The sequence below is a fragment of the Agelaius tricolor genome, unplaced genomic scaffold, assembly GCF_023055355.1.
Source record: "Agelaius tricolor isolate 1412-34295 unplaced genomic scaffold, bAgeTri1.0.p SCAF_1, whole genome shotgun sequence".
In the NCBI taxonomy this organism is placed as follows: Eukaryota; Metazoa; Chordata; class Aves; order Passeriformes; family Icteridae; genus Agelaius; species Agelaius tricolor.
The window spans coordinates 64,169,791-64,196,428 of NW_027269261.1; the positions used below are offsets into that span (position 1 = coordinate 64,169,791).

The 26,638-nt window shown below is 35.8% G+C and overlaps 1 protein-coding gene across 1 annotated transcript in view; it reads left to right on the plus strand.

Annotated features, from left to right (window-relative positions):
• Window positions 1-26,638, plus strand: part of TRDN (triadin) — a 189,991-nt gene that overhangs the window by 40,837 nt on the left and 122,516 nt on the right. The window contains exons 8-10 of the mRNA XM_071437566.1: window positions 1,086-1,280; window positions 6,049-6,108; window positions 23,062-23,133. Of these exons, the coding sequence (XP_071293667.1) occupies window positions 1,086-1,280; window positions 6,049-6,108; window positions 23,062-23,133 (327 nt within the window). The remainder of the gene's footprint in view (window positions 1-1,085; window positions 1,281-6,048; window positions 6,109-23,061; window positions 23,134-26,638) is intronic.

The following is a 26,638-nucleotide window of genomic DNA, read 5'->3' on the forward strand; positions in this document are numbered from 1 at the left end:
TGAAAAACAAGTAAGCCTACCTGCGAGTGCTCTGATATACATTTTCACTATAACTAGTTAAGGAAATTAATTCTCCATTATCCAGCAATACCTGGTTTTGTCTGGGAGTAGTAACATTCTTATATAAATATCTGAATTCTGGTTTGCAATACTTAGATATTCCAGTTTACATATTGATAAAATCAATTTAGTTATCTCAGTGATTTAACAGGAATGGAGGTCTAGGGCCTAACAGAAAGCATAAATTTGGTAGCATACAAGTTTTGCCTCAAGGATGGAGACATTTAGAACTATGAAGAAAACAGGTTTATGAACTTTGCACTAAACAGGTTAATTTAAAACATATCCAGTGGTAGTTTATACTAATACTATTGGATTTTCCACTGGGGTGAACTAGAAACACACATACTGGGAGCATGCATGTCTCAGGTGAGAAAAAGTTGCTGACACACAAAAGCAGAAAGAATGCTTTGGGTCTCACCAAGCTCTGTGTAGCTTCAGCTACTGATACTTACAGTATCAATGGTAATTCTCCTTGGAAGCCTCCTCACTCTGCTGAAGGGCATCTCATGAATTGGTCTCAGACACTCTCAGCCCTGAGAACTGGTGTAGAGTCAGACTCAAAAACTCAAAACTTCTTGGACTGAGACCTAGAACCAATTCATGAAAGCAACCCTTAAAAATAACCACACACTATTTTTCCAGCTTACAACAGAGTTTAACTCTGAAGTCTAAACTTGTACATATATTCCTCCCATATTTGTTAGCTTAATGACCAATATCTTTCTCCTTAGTTTATACCATAAAAATGATCTTGTTAGAAACACTTAATATTATTTGGCATATTTTATCACATTTAGCATCAGCCAAGTTCATGGTATAGCACTGAAATAAAGCTTATTTGGATCTCATATTTCTGTTTAATTCTGCCTAGTTTGAGGGGATTATAGTTTTCATCAGGTCTTACCAAGCTGTTAATATTGAAGAAATGCTCATTATTAATAGCACAATATAAAGTAAGTGGCACTGAATGTTATGTTGGGGGCAGAGAGTGACACTGAAAGCTTTTTCTTTATTGTCTGCAGAGGAGAAGAAAGTAAAGGGCACTAAAGTGGAAGCAAAAGTCAAAAAGGAAGTGAAGGATGGAAAAGGAGAAGCAAAGACGGCAGAGAAGGTCAAGCAAGCAGAGACGAAAACAACAGAAACTGGGCTAATAAAGGCCAAAACAAAAGTTAAGGAGGAGAAAGCTCTTCAGACTGTAACTAAATCGGACAAGAAAGGTAAACAAAATGAGGAGGAAACAGATGAAGATCCTAAAAAGGTAGTAGGGAAGAAAGAGAGAGAATGGAGTTAGATGTGTCAAGGACCAAAGTGCACCCATGAAAAACAAAAGCACAGTACAAATAAATTCCACATGAACCTCACACTGCTAGGACATGATTACAGAAAATAAAATAAGTTTAATGTATATAATCAGAAGGTTCTAGGAGGTTTTCATGGCTAAAGTTTCATTTTCATTTAAATCCTTCTTTATCAAGGACCAATTTCTCTTCAGATAGGTCTGAGACTTTGTGGATTTGCTCAGTAGCATCTAATGTAGTAGATTGCAAGCAGAGTTATTTTTGAAAATTCAGACTATCCAATAACCTATTGGGAATTTAGGTTTGTTTCTACATCTGCCTATGCCCTCTGTAACCATAATGAAAGTAGCAACAGTGTAAAAGGAATGTTATAATTTATCTATCATATTGTACGAGGCAGGTTGTCAGGTGTTGTGCAACATAGTGACATACCAGCCTCATATAACTTAATGTGAACAGCTTCCAAATTTCTTCCAAAAAGGAAAGAAATGCTGTTTCTCTAGTGTAAGGAAGAAATTAAGTGATGAAACAAAGAACCAACATGGATCAACACCATATAGTCAACAAGGTGTTAACTATGTGCTCCACTTTGTCAGAGTAAGCCTGCATTCTTCTACTCCCAGGTTGCACAGACTGCTTCCCTGATTTCCCTGTGGCATTTCCATGGCACTGAGTACAATTTTGTATGAATGAAGGCAGCAGGACCTGGCTTTCTGTATGAAGTGCCACACTGCAGCCACGGGATTATTCTGACATTGAAAGAGGCAGCTCAGTGATGCATAGAGCACCTATCTGATCCTTTCAGCTGTTAACCACAGATAAATTGCTGTGCCTGAACATCAAAGAAGCTGTCCCTGCCTGGATATCTGAGTCTGCCTGATCAGATTCTCTCAGAATTTCATAACCATTGCTCTGGACCCCTTAGGAGTTGCCTAAATTATACTTTTCTAGAAAACTGAGAGAGTTTGAGACATAGCCCACTTTCTGACATACATAGTTTGCTGAACTAGTATTTTTTAACATTTATTTGTATTCCAGTTAATTTTGTCCTTCACTTGAAATATTGGGACCTTTGAGGCATGGAATCAAAGCAGCATCTATCACACTGATTGCTGTGACCAAGGAAAAAAGTTCAGCAAATTGTTCAGTTCACTTGGGAGGTGAAAATCTCTTTCAATTTTTTGTTTGCACTGGAAGAGTTTCAGTGCACAGTGGGGTCTGCTCCATACTGTTCAGGATAAAGCTCTCAAAAAGAAGTGCTGTGCAGATAACAACAAAATATTTTAGGTAGGCATCAAAGATTACAGAGACCAATAGAATAGTGGTGGTTTTTTGTTTGTTGGGTTTTTTGTTGGGTTTTTTTTTGGTTTTTTTTGTGGGATTCCCAACAACTTTAGATGATAAATATTAGCAAAATGATCCATCTTGACATCAAATATTTACAGATCATTTTGCAAGTCTGCTTTAGAGTGTGACCCAGTGACTGTGCATGGAATCCCAGCAGGTGAAAATGAGAATAAGCAGATGGAGTGGAGGAAGGAAGGAGCCTCTTCAACTGCCTTTATCACTGGAGACAGGGCTATGCACATCTATTGGAATCTGTATATCCTACTCTCATGCTTCCTTTTCCCACCAAAAACCACTGGTGCCCTGCTGGATGCTCTAAAAAAATTCATCTTTATATTTCAGTCCCACTGTGACCCAAGGTGAACATAATAATCAATGCAGTTTTTCAGAGATTTAAAATTAATGCAGTTTTTCAGAGATTTAAAATCAATGCAGTTTTTCAGAGATTTCCTGATCCTGCAATCTTTGCTTGCTCAAGGGAGTAGTTCTGCAAGCTTATCTGAAACTGTAAAATATACAACAGTGATGACATAAGAGTTTTTGCATCATTTCGTACTGAAATTAAAATTTAAAAAGAGAGGTAATCTTCCTGGGTAAATCACATTAAGCCCAATGACAAAATCCTCCATGAGTATTTTTATCATTAAGAATCTAGTCCCAAATTCTGACATGATCTTTTAGTACTTATATGAATATTTGTGTCATCATTACAGAGTTATAGGTGAAAACTAAAGTGTGAAATTCCCCTTTTAATAAAGGACTTTAGATTAAAATGGATTTTTAGCCATGAAGAGGCACTTGAAAAATCATATTCATTTAAAATTCCTTAGATTTCAATCTTTACTGATTGGTAGCATTCCTATAAACTTAAATAGGATGTTATAGTGCACCTTGTTGTGCCATATGGAAGTTATATTTTTGTTATTGAGAGTTTTACATTCTGCCTCCAATTTCTTTTTTAAATCAAATTTTTTAAGTAGAGTTGTTAAAGATATAATATGAGGAGAAATTAATATAAAATCTTATTTCTGAGGTACAATCAAGATTAATCCTCTTTTTAAAAGTTTATTCAAATTACATTTCCACAAAACAAAATAAACCCAGAAAAAAGCCCCCACAACAACAACAAAAAACAGATAAACAAAATCAACAACACAGTCTGGTTTATTTCTGGTCCATACTACTAAGTTTAAAGAATAGATTATTTTAATATCAATGAAATGGTGTGATTCTAGGGCCTTAGGCTATGTCTCTATCACAACTCAAACAGAACCAGCACAGGCTTGTTCTCTGCCCTGGGACTGTCCATAGTGTGTTGTCCCCTGCCATAGTTTTGTTCTGTATTCCCTTGCAGTCTTTTGTACAATGGCCCAGATGGTGCAGGAAATCTTCCCAACAGGCAGCAAGGATAGGGGCAGCATGTTTTGGCAAAAGTGAACTAAGAGAAACAGGGTTTTGTGCAAGAGCTGTGCCCTGCCATTTGCTTTCTGGGCTAAAGTGTTGGCAATGCTCCACTTTATTTATAAATACTCACTGAGACCCTATTGCAACTGTGTCAAAGTCAGTGCAAACACTTTGCTGGTTTCAGTAGCTTTTGGTGGGCTTAAGAAAAAAGATCTGTATGTGTTTTCTCACACACACACTGTTTTTGGGGTTTTTTTTTTTAGAATTATCATATAGACTTAGGGCAGATACTGTAGCCTTAAGGAAGGAATGCAAAGTTGGAGTCAGCCAGAATGATAAATTTGAATTCCCAAATATGAAAGTAAAAATTATTATGAATATTCATTAGAGGTTTTAAAGGCAATGTTTACAGCCACAGCCCTGAGTACATGCTGAAAGTTTTGCCCCAGGCTCTACAATCCTTACTAGTATGGCCCTTGCCATCTCACTAACACAAAACAGCTGGCTAGGCTTCTATCAACTAGAAAAAATGTTTGGATATTTGTTAAGTTGGTAAACCTTTTCCTAATTTCTACATCTGCATAGGAAATAATGACTTGAAAGCAGTAGCTCTTCATCCAAGGACTGCTGGATCAGTCAACATAACAAAGCAGCAGTCACACAAATGCCTCAGCAGCAAGTGACACTGATGTAGCAGTGACCTATATATATAAGTCAATGATGTAACAAGTGTCACATACTTGGCAATTACAGTTTGCATTTAAATGTAACAGCAGTGCTGTTTTAAAAACTTTAATTATTCCAAAGGCAGCATAATTTTATTTTGGAGTTGGCAATGGGGAGAGAAAGTGGCTTTGTGAGTAGGACAGAGATGCCACAGGAGGGGGAGAGAGGAAGAGATGTAACTTCTACAGTGTAGGAACTGTGCTAGAAGAGTCTTGGACACAGGGATGAACATGCTTCACTCAAGGAAAACTGAGAACTGACTTAGCTAACCATACCTGGCATTTAGACATCAACATTAGCTTTCAAAGCAAATGCCCATTAGAGTCCACTGGGGCAACAAGATTTTTTTTCTGACCTGCTGAAGAATACAGCAATATTGAAGTTATTTTGTGCTCAGTTAAAGCTGATAACTTTTCCTCACCATTCCTAATGTTAGAAATTTTTATTAAGCTCTTCAGCTCTGCTTATGTATAGGAGAAATCAGAATTGACACTTCTGAAATCAGCATTTTATTTAGATTCAGAAGCCTTTATTTTTAAAAAATGTATATATATGTATGTGTATATATATATAAATATATATATATATATATACACAAATTTAATATATAAATATGTACTTTTAAAGATTAGTGTTTGGAAAATGATTCTGTAGTGAAACAGTAGAATTCTGTGGAAAATCTTGTTGCTATAGGAGTGTAAGTACACAGAGTTCTCTTTATTTTCCCATTCACAAAATATACATATTTATTTTACGGGTAAAAACATATCAACAAAATACAGTGATACAAAACCTTTCCCTAAATTTCCTATCAGCTGTCTGTGAAATTGATCTTCATGGATGATGAAAAGTCATGATGAGACCTGTGGCCAGGCAGCACTGTGCTTGTTTGCCTTGTACTTGTGCGTGGGGTTAGGATATATTCCAAGCAAAGCTGGCCCAGCAAAAGAGGTGGTAGGTCTGGGACACTGGAAGCTCTGCACTTCTTGGCTAGAGGTTTTGAATTAGATCTGAACAACAAATTGTCACTTTCTAAACACATGAACCACTTGAAGGTCAGGAAAAAAACCAGAAATATATAAGTAAGACCACCTATGAAAAGGCTACTGAGATGACTTCGCACTGCCTAACTTTATCTTCACTGTTAAATACAAATGACATTCTAAATTCACTTTCTTCATTACTCTTCTTTTCCTTTTTGCTCTGTTAGATCAATATGCATTCTGTCGCTATGTGATTGACATGTTTGCACAAGGGGATTTTTATCCAGGTACTTTCCTATATCATTGAACTCTGTTCTAATATTCTGTTTCCCTGCAAGTTTTTGCTCCTTTATGTATTAAAAGTGTGGTTTTTTATTATTGAAAGGTCTCACAAGAGCAACAAAGAGTGTGCAAATAGTTTTAATAAAGCATAAGAGCTAATGGCTGTTTTCTTAAAGCTTCTAATTTTCTGTCTACAGTGCATGAATTAAAATCAAGGCTATGTTAAAAGTAGAGTCAATGGAAGGCTGTAGAAATTGCTAAAATTTTCCATGCTTCTTTTGGCTGAGACGCAAGAGGAAGGAGCTTATTGTTAATAGCTTATTATTTGGCTTATTGGGTTTTTTTTCCTCTACAAATAGCAAGGCTTAACTCCAAAATGCTTCAAAAATAGAACTTCCATTGTTGCTAGTATATAAAATACCTTAGCTGATCCACCACTTCTGTGCTTTATCATCTCTCTTCCCACATCTCCATGCTATTCTGTTCTAACACAGACACTTAATTCCTCACTGAAAAAAAGAAGATAGAGCTACTGATGATGAATGAGCATCATCTCATAATATTAAGTCAGTCGACCCTGAACCTTATTTAATAAATACTCTTCCTGCTGAAGTCTAGACATACTGTAAAGAGACATAACCCTAGGAGTGAAAAGCAATAATATTCATGAAAAGAGTTAAGGAGAGAATATTTAAGGACACTCAAGACCTTACCAGCTTTGTTTGTTCAGTTATTTGCTCAACAAGCTCTCCACAGGTACACCTCTGAACTGGTTGTTGTTTTTCTTATCTCTGCCTTGTGGCTTACATCCTCTCTTGACATGCCCAGGCTCAGACAGAGCTGGGAAGTCATAAGGACGTGGCTGAGAAAGAAAGACTCTCACAAAGGGGAAAGGGAGGACACAGATTTTTGTAGAGAGAAAATGGACAAACTTGGGATTCAGTAGGGAGAGGGTTCCATCAAGAGAGTAAAATACTGCATTTCCTCTAGGACTTCTAAAGACAAGCAGTTATAAACAGAGGGACTGCTTTAGGCTCAGAGGGGGAGAATGATTAGCTAAAACTTACAGAGACTCAGTCATGGTTTGAGTTAAAAAATAACACCCTGTATCAATATGAATGACCTCATTTCTGGATTTACACAACTGTACCATCAACAATTCACATAAAAACTTTCATGGAGATTATCAGGATCTTTCTTACAGTTGTCCTGACATTTACAAGCAGCAGCGTAAAAGCCCTTTTTTTCTCAGAAGGCTCCCTGGCCTGTTTGACCCTCTCCTGAGGCAGAGAAAATGTGCTGTAGGAAGGGACATCTTGGGTTTTTTCAGTTTTGACTTTTCCAGTTTCAAGGAAACTGGGAAATCCGTGAAAGAGAGCAGTGAAATAGAAATGAAGTCTGTAGTGTCTTGAATTTCAGAAGATGAAAGACATGACTCTTCCCTTCCAGTGTTTGCCTTGTGTCATACCAGTGTGCTATGACAGACTTGTGGTAAGAAACCACAGGTTAAGGAGCTGAAAGACATTAAATGGACATAGGGTGATCAGAAGGCCTTACAAGTGAATAAAAAACTAGGGTGACAGGTTTAGGCTCCAAAAAGTAGAAATAAGTCTTAAAGTAACTTAAATAATCCAATTTTTAGGTGAAGTGGAAAAGGACTACTCCTTAACATCTCCCAAAGTCCACCTGGAGTTCCATCGGTAAAGTGACTGCTTTTTGACCTCAAGTCACTCGTTGTGCCCTGAAGTTAGGTGCTGCAGATGGTTGTTGTTCTGAAGCCAGATGCATTTTTGTGGGAGGGGAAAAAAAACCATTGCCTTGAAAACAAGCTTTATTCAACCCACCAGCTGTGAAAGGCAATGCTGGAACATCCAGACTCCAGAAACACTACTCAGTGTTTCTGAGCAGCAGAGGTCAGGTATGATCAGCCTTGATTTATGGACATCATTGAGAAGAGTGCCACCAAACAGTAATCGATTAGTTTGTTACTGTCTTTCTCAGGCAAAGTGCTCATTTTACACTGTCCTTTTGTGAACAGAAGTATTACTGTAATTCATTTTACTGAATAGATAAATGTGGGGAAAACACCCTTTAATAACCCTAATATCCAATTAGAGTTACAACCTGGTATGTTTTATCCTTTTATCGGTCTATATATTTTATGGTAAAGAACTTCGTCCAAACAAAGAGTTCTGAGTGAAAATTAGCTGAGGAATTAAATTACAGTCACCTTGACACTGCAGTTCTTTCAAACAAGGAATAATTTCTATCAATCTCAACATTACCATTTGTGAAGGGGAAAAAATTTTTGTCATAGAAAATTCCTTTGCACAGACATATTGAGATTTTCTGTGATTGATTGCATCAAACATGAATTGCTGATTCCTTAGGCAAAATTTTTAATGTCATTTTTAGTTATATCATTCAGCATTTTTTCTTAGAAAGTACTTTTGCAGTGTTACTATTATAAAAAATCATATAAATTACTATAAGATTAGGGTTTTTTTATTTTTATATAAATATTAAGCAAGAATTTATAGAAAAGTAGTTCACTTAATATGGCATTTTATAGTGCTCAAACAATTAACATTAAAAGTAAAACTCAGTTCTTTAGGTTTCATTAATAAATACACTTCTTAAAATACATCAAATAATGCATTTTGTCAGTCACATCAATATGTTGGAGGTCAGTTAATGCTCTTATGTTGATTTTAACAAATGAAGCTGAAATATTCTTCACCCGCTCAAAGTTTCATCATGACAATGCAGTCTTAGCTATAAAAAATGAATGAAATGTACACAGGGAATTCAAGGAAGACATATAAGGAAGAATTTTTGCCAAGATGCTTCATGCAGCATTAGCTGGTTTTCTCATTTCACTGGTAGTATTTGTCCTTGATACTGACAAATTTCATGGATGCCCTGCTTTAATCAACAATAATTGTATCAATATCAAATAAATACTAAGACTAATATTTTAATTTTTATGAAAGAGAAGATTTGAGGTTCTCAGGACTTTACAATGATAATAGTGGAGTTTTAGCCATAAACTGATTTTTTCTAATCCAGAAGTCCTTCCTTTGAATATCATGACTGCAACAGTGACCAGTTGGGTTCTACTGATACATTTAGAGGTAGACCACTTGAAGCCTACTGCACACAGTATAAAAAACTGCTTTCTGATTTTATCTCTTGAGAAATCGGCCTTAAAAATATTTTTTTTACCTTCTGTCTAAAATGCTCATGATAAGTGACAATTTCTCAGAGGAACTGCTGAACCACCTTTCATAGATTTTCTGGTCCTATTTGTCCCTGGACTACAGTTGCTCAGCCAAGGCAGTGCTGTCTCAGCATCATTAACAAATCTCTCTGCCCAAACTGCTTTGTACTCCTTTTGTCTGCCTGTAAAGAAAGAATTAATATGCATTTCTTTCAAGATTAGTTTTCCAAGTTTTCCTTATAAAGATTAAAACCTTAGGTGGAAAGCTTCATTATTTAAGAATGTTAGCTCTGACTGGTACCTTTATTTTTTACTGGCATTTCTTAAGTCCAAGATAGCATTTTTGATGCAGAATACTGACATATAGTTTAATGGATATATAGTCTATTCCATGTATTTGATAATTTGTTTGATATTCCTATATTTTTTTCTCAGTAGTATTTCTAATGTTCTTATTCATAGTTTATTTTTTATTGGTAGAAGAAAGGGTTCTATTTTAGTGGAAATTTTAAAAATTGTTTTCATAACTATTTTTTTATGTTAGAGAGTTTGAAATCCTCACCCATGTGGAGGGATTTCAGGGGCACTAATTGGTCACTCTTTTAGCATGGAGCACATGATACTTTAAGTTAACTGGATCGACTATTTTCTTCCCCCTGTGCCATAAGCCTGTTTCCTACTCTTCCCCTGCTTTTCCTGCAATGCTTGCCAGTCTGGCGTTAGTCCGGCAGATCAAGGAGCTGTTCTGATGAAATGCCTGTTTTGTTTTGCAAACACTGAAACTGGATTCTTGCATGTCTGTCTTTCTGCATGGCATTTCAGCATATTGTTGTGCATGTTGAATTAAGAGTGGTAAGCATGTCTTGGGTATGTAGTCCTGAAATGCACTTTTTTTCCTCACGGGCATGTTATCTACCTGTGATGTGATGTGATTTTGTTTTCTTTTTAATCACTTAGAGGTCTATTTTGCATGCATACCTTTACTCTGTTCTGGTTTTGGTTAAACCACTTGCATTTCACAGTACATCCGACTCACTACTGGATGATCTTTACAGTTGCTTAATTCACAACAAAGACAGTGGGAACACAGATGTGGTATTATTCACAATTTGGACTTTCTAAAACCTTAGCACTGAAGAACATGTTTGCCCTATGGAGACTGTACCACTACATAGCTGCTTCCAGTAACAGCTAGACTGCAAAGGAATGTGGCCATATCAGTTCCTTTCATCAATCTACCCTTATATTTATTATGAATTTCCATTCCAGGGTCTCAAAGCCAGTCCCAAAGCCAATATGAAAGCCAATGCATTGTAGACAATTTTACTTATCTTATACTGCTGAAAAACATATATTACTTGGAGAAATTCACCAGGATTTCTGGCATGTGTACACTGCAAGAGAGTATCCCATAGGGTAAAAGAGTCATCTCACCTTCTCATTAAAATAATCATTGAAGCCTCACCTTTTGCACATATGCTCATAAACACCCCCTCCCCCCCACACCTCAAACCACCCCAGCCCCCTCCGGCAAACATGAAAAGTCAAGAAATTAAGGCAAATTGTGATGAGTATCCATGGGGAATCTTACAGACTGCTTGGTCCTGGGAAGTGTAGACTGAAAATCCATCATGTCTACAATATTCTTCCAAGGCTTACCTCTTCCTCATTGCCAAGAAATATTCTGTCAAAGAGGAGGGACTGCTGTTATTACACAATATGACAAGAGAAGTTCATGACTATCACTATGATACTTGCCATTTAATATCCTTAAAATATGGAGATACTGGTATAAAGGTACATCAATATTGAAAGATCATGGACAATATTACTGTGAAAAAAAACAAAAAAACCTAGAGCGATAAAGACTACTTTAGAAAGTAAAAATGCCTATATTTGCTGTGGGTGGGCTGTAGCACTGGAACTAAATACTTGCCCTCCACTGTTCAGATGGCAAAACGCTTTAGGCTCTTGAACTATTTTTAAGTGTCACTCCTACTTGATTAGACTAGGATGTGTTATGGATATCTCAATGACAGGGAGTAACATTTCAACTTGTTACATTACATTTACATGGAGACAACTTTGATATAGTTTCCCTGGGGATATATTTAATGAAGTGCAACTAGAAAAAGAAATAAAAATCAGTCATAAAAAATAAGAAATAATATTATTAGCTTGCTGTTTGGAGAAATTCAGCATGAAAAACTTTCAACTGAGTTATGGTCTTTCACATTTGAGAGTAAGTGCTAAAGGAACATTTATTTTTTTTTTCCATGGAGAAATGCTTTCTGGTGCAAGCTACTCAATAGCCCTGACCCCAGTGGTAGAAAACAAGCAAGCCAGATATTTGTTTGAGAGAAATACTAAAGCGAAATATGGGAGGCAGTGAGATGTTTCTAGTTTTACTTTTTAAACTTTTTACTTTTTTAATGCCTGCTGAGGGAAATATTGTACCCCAAAATTTGAAAAGACTCATCTGGATTTTTATTCAGAGATGGCAGTTAACTGTCCATCAGTTTATCAAAAAAAAATCTGTTCACATAATTAAAGCCTTGCCAACCCATTTGTTTCTGCGGATGGCATAAATGGTAATGATTGAATGAAAGAACTATTTATTTCTCTAGTAATATCCTGGGAGAGTTTTGAATGAGTTTGAAAGAAAAGAATTAATGAGCAGTAATTTTAAATACATGTATGAGAAACCAAAAATTGAGTTATTAAAAAGTTTTCTAACTAATATATTAATGTGCAATTCTTAAAATAAACATTATCTGTCATTTAGAGTTAAATATTGCTTCTTTAAACTTCTATTCAAGAAACCATGACAAGATATCCACTTACCCCATTTTAACAAGACTCTTGTCTATGACTGCCCCCTCCCACCCCAAAACCTGTCTATTTTGTCAAACTCTGAAATGACATTGATCTCTCAAAGGGGATGTTATCAGCACAATCCTGACACCATCCCACAGAGGCAAAACAACTACCCATTATTCTCAGTTTGTATCATCCCACTGTGAATCAGAGCCAGATGCTGGCACATGAAGCTGCATCTGTCAACACTCTTATGGCACTTCATTGTAACTTGGCCAAAAAATTTCAAACTACTCACTCTCTTGGAAACAGCTACAAAGGGAATGTGAGGTATTCTGCTTCTGCAGAAAGGAATGGATGTCTTTCTTTGATAGTTCACTGCAAGGCATTCTGAGGGTCAAAATTATGAGATACAAGAGAAAGCCACAAACCTTTGCTGATGAATGTAAAAATGCTGAAATGAGTCTAAATCTTCTATTTTATTGGAAACAAAGCAATTTAAGCTGAGAAGGCAGAGAAATTAGAGTAACCAAATTATTCTCACAATTGCATTATGTTTATTGCTACTATTTAGTATTAAAAAAATTTCTCATAGTTCAGTAAACAAGTTTCAAATGAAGGGTGATTTCAATGGAGGATCATCAAAAGACTCAACTACTTTAGTTTTGAAAAGTAAGCTCTTTGGAAAATAAAGGCAAAAGTTAAATGCCAAAATACCCGTCCTAAACAGCTAATAGTAAACAAATAGTTTCCTATTTAAAATGTCAAAATAAGTTTAGCAAGGGACTTTGTAAAATAGTAATTGCATTTAATGACTCATTGTCATAATTGATTTCCAGTTAGAATAATTACAGCAGATACTGATGCTACAAAAAGTAAGTTAAAAATGGAAGCACTCTACAGGCAGCTTGAAGCCGCCTTCAAAGTCACAGGCACAGATTCTCGGGAGGGAATGTAACTACCCTGATATCTACTGGAGAAGTAGCACAATGAGGCACAAACAGTCCAGGAAGCTCCTGTAAATTGATGGCAGCTTCCTGACAGAGGCAGTGGAGGATCCCACAAGGAATGATGTGCTGGTTACCTCATAGTGACAAGCAGGGAAGGCCTTGTCAAAGATGTGATGGTTTGGGCTGCTTTGGCTGCAATGACCATGAGATTGTGGAGTTTAGCAAGGGGTAGAGAAGAAGCAAGGCAGCAAGGAAGATTGCAACCATGGATTTCAGGACAGATGACTTTAGCCTCTTTAGGGATCTTGGAAGAATCCTACAGCAACAGATCCTGTGGGAAGAGGGGCCCAAGGGACCTGGTTGATAGTCAAGGATCACTTCCTCCAGGCTCAAGAATGATGCACCCCAATGAGCAAGAAACCAAAGAGGGCAAGAGACTTGCATGGATGAAAAAGGAACTCCTGTCATTACTCAAGTGTAAGTAGGAAATACACAGGAGATGGAAGCAGGGTCGTGCCACTTGGAATGATTACAGAGAGGTTATCAGAGTAAGCTGGAGGCAAGGCTCTATCATAGAGTTGCTTAAAGTAAATAAGACAGCTAACAGCACCTAAAGTGCCAACCATTTCAGTAAAGCAGGAATCCTACATGGATTGCAAGTGAACATCTGCCTTTGATGAAACATGATAACCCACAATCTTCTCCTTCAGTCAGTTTTATAAGCCCAAGTTATTAAAATTATAAGTGAGCTAATGAATCTGTTATCTTTAGAATATAATTTTGAAAATTCTTAGGGAAGTTAGCCACCATAGATTGAATCTCTCTTAATTTTAACAACAAGGAAAGTAGCTGACATCTATACAATGTGCCTTTAAACACCTCCTGATGCTGAATTCACTGAAACATTATGAAGAAGGAAAAAATGTGTTCTGAAGGGCTTCCACTTTTCTCCTTCATTTTTTGTTAAAAATAAAAAACCTATATCTCTATTATGAAACTGGAAGTTACTCTTCTAATCCCAATATAGAATTCTATGCTGTCTCTGCTGGAAAATGAGGAGGATCACTTTCAACAACAGTAATGGTACCAGTTTACCATATCACATAGATAAAAAGAGCATAGAAATGATCCAAAAGTACTTTGACAAGATACATTCCATCATGACGCATTTCAGCTTAGCAAGAATTCCTCACCTCTTCTGGTCTGAGAACATCAAATGCAGTAGACAGAAGAGTGTGTAGCTTTGGCCTAAGCAACACATCCCTACCTTGTTTTACGCCCACCCATTTATGCATCTCATCCACAGCCACTGGGACTGTAAGCTGTGGCAGATCCATTCCTTTCACCATTCTTTCTTCAGGTGCAACTTTCCTTTAATATCAGCTTTCATCCTGCATGTATCTGCACTGTCAAAAAGATGTTTTACTTATGACATATACCTATAGTGAGTCAAAAACTACTTTATTTTTCTTCATCAGGAACCTCTATTCCTCCCTCTGACAGTTCACCTTCCTTCCTATTGTTTTGCTTTGTCCTTCAATACACCCAGTATTCTCTGACAAAGTAAATAACAGATATTTCAAAAGGTCTTCAATGCCCACACACATTATACCTAAACAGGTTTTTTTTTAATTAGGCTTAAAACCAAAATTCTTCCTATATGTGAGATTTATTCATACAATTTTTGGTTGTTTGGGGAGCAATGTGTTACCAACAGTATCTACAGTGTGAAAAACCATGCATGGCTCTTTTAGTCCTGCAATATTTTGGTGGCATGAAGCATCATCTTTATGGACAACTGCAAAATAAAATATTTGCAATTCATTGCATCTCACTTAGATACCCAAAAGTTAATTGCCCAGCTTTAACCTTTAACTGTCTTTATAGCCAGTGGTATGAAATGGAGGCCTCCAGAGGACAATTTCATCCTAAGAAAGATGCCTAAGATAGAAAAGATGAATCACCCTTTGAAGGTACCAATTTCTCTCCATTGACTATAAATGGATCCCTTGGGTGACTTATCTAGATGTAACTGTCTGAAAGTTAACTTTTAAATGTCTGGTAGTGAGACAGCCTACATACATTCAAGAAATATGCTGTGAATGTGCAAGGAAGAATTTTGCTCAAATGAAGACTTGAAATGACAAGTTTTCTATAAAATTTGAAATTATGTTATCAGGAGCAGCTGTTGATGTAATCAAGGAAACAGTGGTGCCAATTGGAAAAAAAATGCATTCCAGTTGCTACAGAGTTTTGGGAGTGAGTGAAAAGGGTAAAGAAGAAATGGAGAGAGAAATATTTTCTCAAATAAATGTAGAAGATATTTCCTATCCAAATGATACAAACAAAATAAACCTAAACAATTTTTGCATCAGAACAAAAGCTCAGCCTTTAGAGCTTCCACTTTCATAGAATTTAAGATTTGGAATTTTAGTTGTCATATGCTCACAATGTTCAATTTTCATTTTCTTTAAATTTCTGTTAGATCCATTTATATGTTCAATGGAAAGACCTGGTAAGTTAAGTCATTTACCCAAAAATCATGGAGGATGCCTTGAGCACTAGGGTTAAAACTCATGACAGTGAAACCCAGGACACTTTGTTCTAAAAATAACTTCTTTAAAGCATAGAGCATCTTCCATGGCAAAACTAAAGGGAAAGAAGAATTAGTAGCTACCAAAGCATTATTGGTTTAAAATAATCATGATCTCCAGTATTGCGGGTTTTTCTTTCAGTACTTCTCATAACTACAGTCATGGAACTTAGCTTCCAGTGAATTCAGTGGTAGTGAATAAACAGGAGTTAGGAGCCACCACCTTGCAACTTTGGGCCCTCCTCTGATGTTTGACCTAATAAAACCTCTCAGTTCTTTTCCCTCTAACTTCAGACTGCATTATTGAAATTTTAACTTCTGAAAAATAGCTATGGATTCATTGTCTTAAGTGATTGTCAGGTACAGACAAGACGGGTAACATAATCATTAACTCCTTGTTTGCCTCATTCTAGCAAAAAGACTCAGAGATATGAAAAACTTTGTGGCTTGGGGACAGAGATACTTGGTTTTAGTTTGACTTCCAGTGATTTCTATATTAAGTATATTCATTATCCACAAATATCTTAAATTGTGAGAGATTATCAAAATTTGTAATTTTATCTGTAATTTGATTTTATCTATGTTAGGCTGTTTTTGTTTTGCAAAAACTGGCATATGCACTCTTTCTTGAAGACAACATAAAGCATTATCATTCTTGTAGCTAGCACTTATAGCTTTTCTGACTTGAGCACTGAATGTTTCTTAGGTGTAGTTGGACTAAGGATGGTTGAAAGTATTATATGTACAGATAAACCAAATGCAAAGAACAGAAATTACTAAGCAGTGCTCACATGGCATAGTCAATGTCTGTTACTTTTCATCATAACAGCTTATAAATTCCCTCTGTTCTGTTTAATTTTTAGCTGCAAGTATTTAGTTACAGCATTTTCTGTTTTAATTGGATATTTCATATTGTGAAAAAAAAAAAGCATCTATGCCAACTCCTGATATTCATGTTAATTATGCTAGGGGTCACTATATATGATACCAATTTATTAAAGGTTATTTGGGGAGAGAAAGAAAGACTGAATACGTCTTTTCATTTTGTAATCTGCCTCTACAGTCCTTTTGTACTACACTGTGCTTATAATAACCCATCATTACCACACAATAACCCATAATTTCCACTGTCTTGGTACTTAGTTCTTTGAGATCCATCTTTTGATTTCTAGACATAACATGTAGGTTTATTTTTACCTGCTAACTACCTGTGATAAATAATGTGAGGAAGTGGAGGTAGCAAATCTAATTTTCAATATTTTCAATTCAATTTTATTTTAATGTCAGGAAAGGCTATGTGACTTCTTAACGTATAATGACAGAACTGTTAATGCTTAGCTCTTAACTCCTAAATTACTTCAGTCTTCTGAACATAAAAATTAGAACAGTTTTCACAAATATGGATGGAAATAAAGAGGGATTTTGTGGTAAAAAAGCTATGTAAGGGAGTTCTCACAGATACACTTTTGTAAATAGATTAAACTGAAAGCTCTGTCATGCAGCTAAAATACATTGCATGCATTTCTGGACCCATAGTATCCGCTTTAAGTTAAAACAGAAAAAACCCCCAAAACACCAATAGCTCTACCCATGCCTGTCTTGCCTGCCTCATTTGTACACTTGTTATGCACACTTGCATTTTGTGAGATACAAATGCATAGGAAAAAAAAAAATATATATATATCAAGCAAATTCCCAGCTGTGACTTTAATTGGATTTGGTGTCTGAGTGAAAACACAGCAACTGATGTTCACACAACCTCCAGGAGTCTGCAACAATGATTCTCACACCTGTTTAATCACCAAATCAAGTATTTTCTGGTCAGAAACATCACTAAAACGTGGTAGGAATTTGGAAATGGATGGTGCCTTTGAACCCTAACCTTTGTCTGATTCATTCTAAATAAATATTGTTATGATTTTATATGTTCATGCATGCACATGTATATAGTATATATTATTACTACATAGAAACATATATGAGAATCCATTATCAACAACAAAGGATGAACTCAAATCTTTATGCATTAAAAATAGAAGTCTATCAAGTCGTGCTACTTATGTTTGGTCACTTGAGAAGAGAAATTTAATCCTTCCCTTTACTCCCTTTCAAAAGAGCATTTAGAATATCAGTCTGCTTCCTTCCTTCCTACACCCTCAATTTCAACCTACTGGTCCTTGCTTTCTGCTTAATAGATGGATGGACTCCCAAGGTTAAGTTATTTGTATAAGCCTGGTTTCTTTGCCTGTGTTTGGAGGGAGTATTTCACAATAACGTGCTTTACTCTAAGTTAGACTCTATGTAGAGTTCCAAAATTGTGGGGTTTTTTTAATGGATTTCAAACACATAGATATAGTGGAACATAGGTAGATTTGTCATTACCCATGTAATCTCTCCTTTTCTTCTTTTCTTGTGCATCATAAAAAAAACTGGCTGATAGTCAGTGTGACAATACTAAAATTTGAAAGACTGCATTGCTACTGATAATCACTGCATATACTGTAGTGTAGGTTTTTCTTAAGTAATATCATCAGCCTTATGCAAAATCAGAGTTTCACTTTATGTTGGGCAATTAACCATTTAATAAAGAGCCACCTTCTGAGTGCAACAAATATGTTGTCTACTAAAATATACTTTCTTAAATGTCTCATTTTATTATCCATTAATTCCATCCTCCCCTGCCAAAAATTTTGTTTCAAATAGGTCATTAAAATCCTGTTTAGTACTTTTTTTCCCATTTGACATAATTTTGTTATGTGGCCACATCTAGGTTACTAAATCAAACTCAACTCAACTGTTCTCTCTCTGAATGTGATTTTTTCTCTCTCTTTTAGAGAGAGCCACATCCAGTACACTTCCTCAAGGTCAAAATAGGTTGGATGTATCTCAGCTACCTATTGGGAGTGGTCCCTGGCCCCTGCCAATTCCTGAATTGAGCCAATGAATTTTTTGAGACACTGCTGCTTGGCACAAGTCAAAGTTATCAGAGGCTATCCAAAAACATGTTGCAGGATATGTATATCTGGATTCCAGAGCCCAGTAATGTTCCCAGGCCTCATTTAATTGCCAGTGTGCATGAAATCTTTGTGTCACAGTGTGTTCCTTAGGAAAGAATGCCTATATGGGGCATCAGTATTTTATTTCAAGTAATACATTCCAGAAAATGAGCATTTGCATTGTTCAGTACAGTTACATAATCTCACCTCTTGATCCTCAGCTGTTCTTTCTTAGTGAAAAAACAGTTTGCTTCTTTCATGCACACACAATGAGCAGAGAAACCTTTCCCCAGAACAGTCACAGCCTAATATCTGGAGAGTAATGACTGAAAGCTGGGTAGAGACTCACCTTTAACTTGTAGCAACTGACACGTCAAAACAGGAAGCCTGGGCAAAAGGGTTGGACTCCATTACATTTTCAGTCCCCTAAAAGCAAATTTGGCACTTGCCTCATTCTGCTGATCCATGCCTTGTTCCAACATTCATTAAACATTTGATGGGAATTTACTTTTAATAAAAAATGACTCTGCAAAGACAATTACTTTATTTGAATTATTTTTACCATCACTAGAGAATGATTTCATATCTGAGCAGAATGAGATTTATCTGAGGACATTTTTTTGCCATGAGAAACTGTAACAAAGTATTGGTGCTGTTGGACCATAGGATTCCTGCTGTTGAAGGAACTGGTATATGGATATGAGGAAATGAACAGTCATAGGAATGGTATTTCCATATATTGCACTCTGTGGTAGCATTATTTCTCTCCATATCCAATTGGAATTTTCACCAGTCTGACATGCTGGTATTACAATAATAATAATAAATAATACAAATAAATAATAAATAATACTAATAATAATATTTACAAGTATTTAATCTTTTTATCTTGAAAGATATATTTAGACACTTTGTTAAGTTGCTGCAGACAAGTTGAACTCAGAAGATCAGGAAAGAAGGAAAACTCATAAAGTTTGATATTATCATAAAGCAATTTATACACAATATTTAAATATGACATTTTTGACACACGCAGAAAGACATCTCCTAGATTGAGAAAAGTAAGGTAATTAAAGTTTGTCTTGTATTCCTTATCATGCAATAAAAAAATCTAAAATGTTTATAAACGGAGTCAGGATTAATTTCTTCAAGACATCTCAATCAATTTGATAAACACTGATGACAGAAGTTTCCCAGAGCTTGAGGACTGTAACTGATTTTCAATGAAGTATTCATGTTACCTACTTAGAGTCCTAAACCTTCTACTCATCCTTGCAGCCTATTTCCTTCCTTTGAGGCTGTGGAGGAAGGTACTCGTGTCTTGATGTGAAACTTTTTCCTCTGGTGAGATCATTCCCATGAGCCTAAATCCAAAATATTTCACTCTTTCTGTTCTCATCAGATGTAATTTGTTGTCAGCTTTTTACAATATCATATATGGAGGAGATATCTAAAGCACAGCTGCATGGACCGATGACACATGGAAATGTTGTGGATCAACTCTAGGGACAGACTGGCATAGAAATGCATGGACATTTTTGTGCTTGCAATTACATCTTTTGGAGACATCAAAGCTTACTTTATTTTTTTTAAAGCAGCTTAAATTAACCTTAGTGCCTTATCTCCTAGCAGTAAAATGGAGGCTATGTTGGAAATGAGAAGCAAATAACTATGCAGTGCTTTTTGTGGCTGCATTTTTAAAGCTGTGAGATAAGTGTATGTCCAGCAATAATAGTGGTAATCTGGATAACAACTTCTTGTCATTCATGGACTAATCTGATTGTCCACTGAGAGCATTAAATACATCCTGCCTTCCTCTCATTTACATCATGGATATGTGTCCAACTGGCCACTGCCAGAGTCAAGATAGTAGACGCATTAATAGAAATGGTCTGATCTGTTGAAGCCAATTCCTCATTTCTATTTATCAGTCTGTACTACAGAAAACCACTTGTGCTTTATAACTTAAAGAAGAGAGAAGAAGGAAAAGAAAAGAAATTTGACTTAGGTTATCCCCTTTAACATATTTCATCAAAAGAATGGATAAAATATTTATTCATTTACTGTCCTTTACATTCCCATCAAAGTGAATAGAGAGACATTTAATAAGACATGGAAACACTGAAGAAGCCTTTTATCAGAGTGGATGGGAACCTGCTCAGAACAAACATTTTGGCCTAAGGGAAAGTTTTTGATCTCTGAAGCTTAAACTTAAAACACTCTGATATTGGATCATGTGGTCAATTTGCATGAAATAAATGATTTGCTTAAAACTTGTAAAGCTATAAAATAGAACTTGACAAGTCATTAGCAATAAGTGGTATCATACTGGCATAATGCGCACACTGGTGCTATCATTAGAAAACTGCTGCCACAGCAAAGCACAGGGAGATAATGGGGCCAGCCTACAATTTGACCTAGAGGAGTTAGATCATTGCCCCACACTGTAGATCCACTCTGCAGTCCAAATTATCGACTATCCTTCATCATTACTCATCTAGTCAACATTCTGAGCCACTGCCCTTTATCCTTTTTCACACAAAATATTCACCCAAGTTATAAAAATTATCACTTTCTCTAATTGGGGAATAGGTGGTCTAGTTCTGGAAAGGGAAAAAAAAGGAAAAAAAATGGGTAAAAAAATCCTAATGTTTATTCTAGGACTTTGAAGAAATATAGAAGGAAAAATAAGATTACCCATTCTTCATTAATTGCTATGTTGCTTTTTGTTTTCATTCTAAACTGGAAATTCAATTGCTTCAGATTCTGTGTGTTGACATGGTTATGAATGCAACTTTTCTATTCTGGTTGGCAACAAAGGTAATCAGCAGCTCCTTAGTTCAGTTTGCAACTTCAAGATTTTTTTTTTTTTAGACATAAAGCATTTGGAAAACCATGGCTAAATATCTGTATTCCTGAAGTTTGTCTAACAATCATTTTAAGGCTATAGTTATTCTGTGATATTATCAGTAAATATGCACTTGGGTTTATTGCCAAGACAGGAAATACATGGAAAATGTAGGATTATTACCATGTGTTGCAAAACACCTTCAATACATTGGTTTTATCAAAGTGTTAATATTTTGTCAGTGGCTCAGGGACATGTCAAGTTTGAGCAGCTCTATGTTTGATATTTTATACAAATTACTGGATGAACTGAATCACATGCTCGCAAATTATGCTCGCAAATTATGTGTCTGCAATTGTACATGTGTTGATGAGATGCATCATCATGGACTTAATAACATTAAGAATGGGTAATCTTATTTTTCCTTCTATATTTCTTAATAACATTAAGTCCATGATGCTCAAATCCCACTGCTGTCTTCAAGATGATATTTTTCTCATGCATTCCCCATGAGTATACACACCTTTGCAAAGTGAGAGGGGTAAGTAAGATGCTGCTGTTTCCAAGGCCTATTGAAGCCTTAATTCCTTTTCTGAATCTATCATCAAGCATGAGGCATGGCTTTGAGTTTCTGGCGTGAAGCTGGAGCTGAGTTTTAACAGTCTGTTTGCATGTGGACTCTGGTGCAGTGAATGTATGCTGGTGCATATGGCTGAATCAATATAATATTTAACTATTTAATTTTATTTCTCAGGTCACAAAAAATGCACTTTCCAAACAACAGTGACAGGATAGCTACTGAGGCTAAATGCCAGTGAAATAAAAGGAAATAAGGAGACTTCAAATATGTCATAAACTAGAAAATAAGCATAAGTAATATAAGGGTACATTAAATATGTTTGTGAATCTGCGGAGAAGTGAAGTGAGAAGTGTTTTGTACAAAACATGGTACCTGCACAGAGGCTAAGACAGTACAGAAAGTCCCAGCTGAACACTCTGAGAGAGTAGAGGTGTTTCAGTCAGCAGCTGGAATCACAACCTCATCAGTGTTTACAATGCATGACCTGGTTGGTATTGGCTAATTAAGAATGAGCCTTAAGGATGAGAAACATCATAATTTTAACTATTGTTTCCAGGAGCTCATTAAGTGGACTTTAGGGAGCAGCTGAAGATCATTTGTTTGACAGAAGAAAATAAGGCTTTGTTGTAGAACAGGCATCATGAGTATGCAACCTTATTATTATAGTATTATTCTTATCTTTTGAGTCTAAGGAAGAAAATCAGAACTGTATCATTTCAGCATATGTTTGAGTCACGTGGACTTCATTGGTTTCAAATGTGACCCTTAAAAATAAATTGGTCTATTTGTTAAGAAATACATTTCCTTCTTATAGTGTCTGAAAAATACTAGCTTTTATGCACAATGTAATATTTTTAACATGAACCATTTTGAAGGGAGCTCATCCTCCCAGTGAAACTGCTCAGCCTGTTGGTGTATACATCTTCTATACTTCAAAACCTCTCTTAGGTGCAGGACATAAGGAATTTGCACCACCTCGTCTTCTTCTAGAACACAGTCCAAGAAAGAAACCAGCAGCTATTGAAGGCAAGTTCAAGTTTTCCCACCTTTATTGGCTTCTACTTATTAACTTGACTGTTCTAATGAGCTTTTTTTTTTTTAGCCTATATTACAAAAGCGATCACCTTACTAGGCCTGGGAAAAGAATGACACAGTGACATAGGCATGACAAAAGTTAAATTTTCCTTATAGTAGTCTTACAGATGGCTTGGGGGATTTCCTGAGTGAAACAGATTACGGGATTGAGGCCTAATATGTAAAATGCTTTGAATGGCATTCAGCCATAACTTCTATCTAACTATAAACATAATCAACATTATCCTCTTAACATACTTTGGATTATTCTTTCAGCTATTGTTATTCAGTAATTTTTCTGTGCCTTGTTTGTAATAATGAATGTAATATTTCTGGCTCTGCATTTATCAACCCTATTGTTAAAACCACTGAAAGAGAAATACAAAGTCAGATCTTATGTTCAGAAGATTAAAACATAATCCCTGCAATTGAATTATATTGTTTATAGTCTGATCATTACAGTAAAGTGATTGAAATACTCATTTTAATTTTAAAATGAACTATGTCTGATGACTTAGAACTACAACTGCAATATATGTACTTGGTCTTTTCACCATACAATTTAATAGTACAAAACAGCTGAGTCTGTTAGTGTAATTATGTAGCAGTTTTCATATGATACTTGAGTCCTTCAGTCACGCCATGGCACTTGCTAATTTCTCTCATAGAGGTCTTAGTTCTATGTTATCCAGAAAGCAATTGCAGTCTAAGAGAGGAACAGATGGGGTGGCAGCAGAGTAAGTAACAAGAGCTACAAGATTTCCTGCATTTGAAAACAGAAAAATGAGACTTAGGTTTTGCCAGGACCGTGACTGAAACAAAGTGTTACATTTATTAGATATTTCTGTAATGTGATTATTGTGAATCAGAACATTTGGATAAAAATAGTTATGTGACTTATTATGTCTTTCCCCAAAAATATCATTATCTTAAATGATTATTTCTTTTTAAACATGCTGTTTAAAGGAGTATAAAACTGTGGTTATTTTGAGACAGGGTAGAAATAGATTTGCACTCTTGCTTACTTTAGGAAAATGTCTGAACCCTGCTTATCAGCAGAAAGAAGTCCCTGCAATGTTAAACTCTGTTATCCGTCAATTAACCATAATGGAAAAAAGACATAATTGAACAAGGCTGACACATTTGCTGAATGATAAACCTAATCTTTAAATATAACTGTTACACAAGATGAACTAGCATCAAATTAACATTAGATTCTTGATTTTCAAAATCATGAGGAGAATGCAATTACTGCAATTGCACATAGAAATGACTATTTATGACCAGTTACACATTTGTGTTTTTCATTAGCTCATTTATGCATGCAATTCAGGTAATTGGCACTGTAAATTAGACACCCATTTGGCAAACAAATTTGGGGGAGATTATCTGCTCAGAACCATAAAACTAAATTCCCTTTAAGGCTCAAGGCCAGTCACTAGGATACATGCTTTTCATGCAAGAGATTTGGAAGACATGAAGAAGGCAAAATTACTTGTAAAATGTTATCATGAAAAGCTGTTATGCTGTTTTCCATATATGAGAAAATATGCCACAGTGCCTTGAGGAACCCTAAACCCTGAAGCTTTATTTCAGCCCTAGAGGAAAAAAAAAATTTATGAGAATATTTGGCAAAATGTCAGAAGGGAAAAAAGAGGAGTAGGCAGGGAAATTTAAATCTTTAAAATAGCTGAAGAGACATCTGCATGTGACTTCTTAGTGCTTAGATACTTTTATGACTGGTACATCACTAAATATCATTGATCAGGAGAAGGGACAGATTGAAACAAAAGAGTCTTCTTATAAATATAGTTGAAAGTAGTATCATAAATTGTTAGAATAGAGAACAGACAGAAGTGTTTTTTAATTGAAAAATATACTTTATATAACATCAAAGCCTTGCTTAGCCTTTGACAGAAGAAACCAGCTCTGAAAAAAGGTAAAACTGTAGGAAGTAACAGAACGTTTATCACACAAAAAAATTTATGAAACCAATGAACTTACACCCTAGGCTTTCCAACTCAGGGATATTCAGACATTATATATGTAATTATGGAGCTGGTGAAGGCTGAAAGGATCTTACTCTTTTTCTAGATTGACATGTGTTTAGTATTGTTCCATTTTGCCACTGCTGCCTTAGGTAATCTTGGACCATTCTTGTTTTCTGATAAGGTAGAAATAGTGATGTGTATGTGCCACATATGTCTAAAATTTTTAGATTATTTGATACCTTCAAATGGAATTCTTTTCCTGGATAGTATCCAATGTCCTGTAGAAACTATGCTCTGCTGAGTTCTTGAGGCCTTAGAAAAAGAGCATATCGTTATTACATATTAAATCTCACATTTCCTCCCATTGTCATTGCCTTTTTCTCTTCCTTCAGCTCCACAGAAAATCTTTTGGAAAGGGGGTAATTATTTAAGACTATCTCAATTTGTACACTAGATTCTAGTACAAAGCAATAAATGGCATTGAAGTGTGTGAGCTGAAATTTTCAGAGATTTCCTGGTCAAAAAGCAAAATGCTTTGTACTAATCTGGTCAGAAAGAAAAAAATAATTTCTTTTTTATTTCATGGTTGATTGGCTTTTTCAAAGATCTTACCATAAAACTTCAATGAAGAGTTTGAATTTTCAGATCACGAGCAGCAGAGAATAATAAAACAAACGATAGGATCCTGTAACAGTGAACAAGAGAAAGAAGATAAAAGAATTTGTGAAGATAAAGGCATTGATATAAAACATCTACTTGTATTTCAAGCTTGGAAACCTTGTTTGGTAAACTAGGAACTAAAGAACTAATTTTAAATTCTTTATCTTATCTTTTTATGGAGCTTTCACAAATACTTGGAAGCAGTGTTCTCAGCTTGGCTGACACTGATGCTGCCATGTCAGGACACTGGTGTCACCAGTAATTTGAACAGATCAGTTCTCCATGACTATCTGAATTTTGACTTTAATATCCTCCTTCTTCCTTGGTGGTAGTCTTCCACACCACTTTTAACTCTAGATTTTTTTTTATTTTGTTATTCACTGACAACCTAAAACTTCTCTGCAGCGTATACTGCTTCTCTGAGATTCTCTCTCTTAGATCTTGAATGTTTGCTCAGCTCACACAGCTTTTTCCTTCCTCCATTTCCACATTCACATGAAAAGGACCTTCCTTTCTGATAGTCCTCCCATGTTTCCCTCTCTGACATGGCAGGGTAATCGCTCAGGAAGACTCAGTTAAACAAGCGTAAAAAACTAAGATCAGAGTCTTAGCTAGTTACTGGTGAATCTTCATGTTAATTGTTCCATGTCTTTGCCCTCTCACAAGATCACAGCAGCTTTGTGAGAAGCCTGTATCAAAATCCTTCTCCTGGTGGAAAGAATCTTAATGCATGTGGTATATGATCTCAAGCAGACCTGTGCTTTCTACCGCTTTGAAGAGTACTGGATGACAAAAAAATTTTGAAC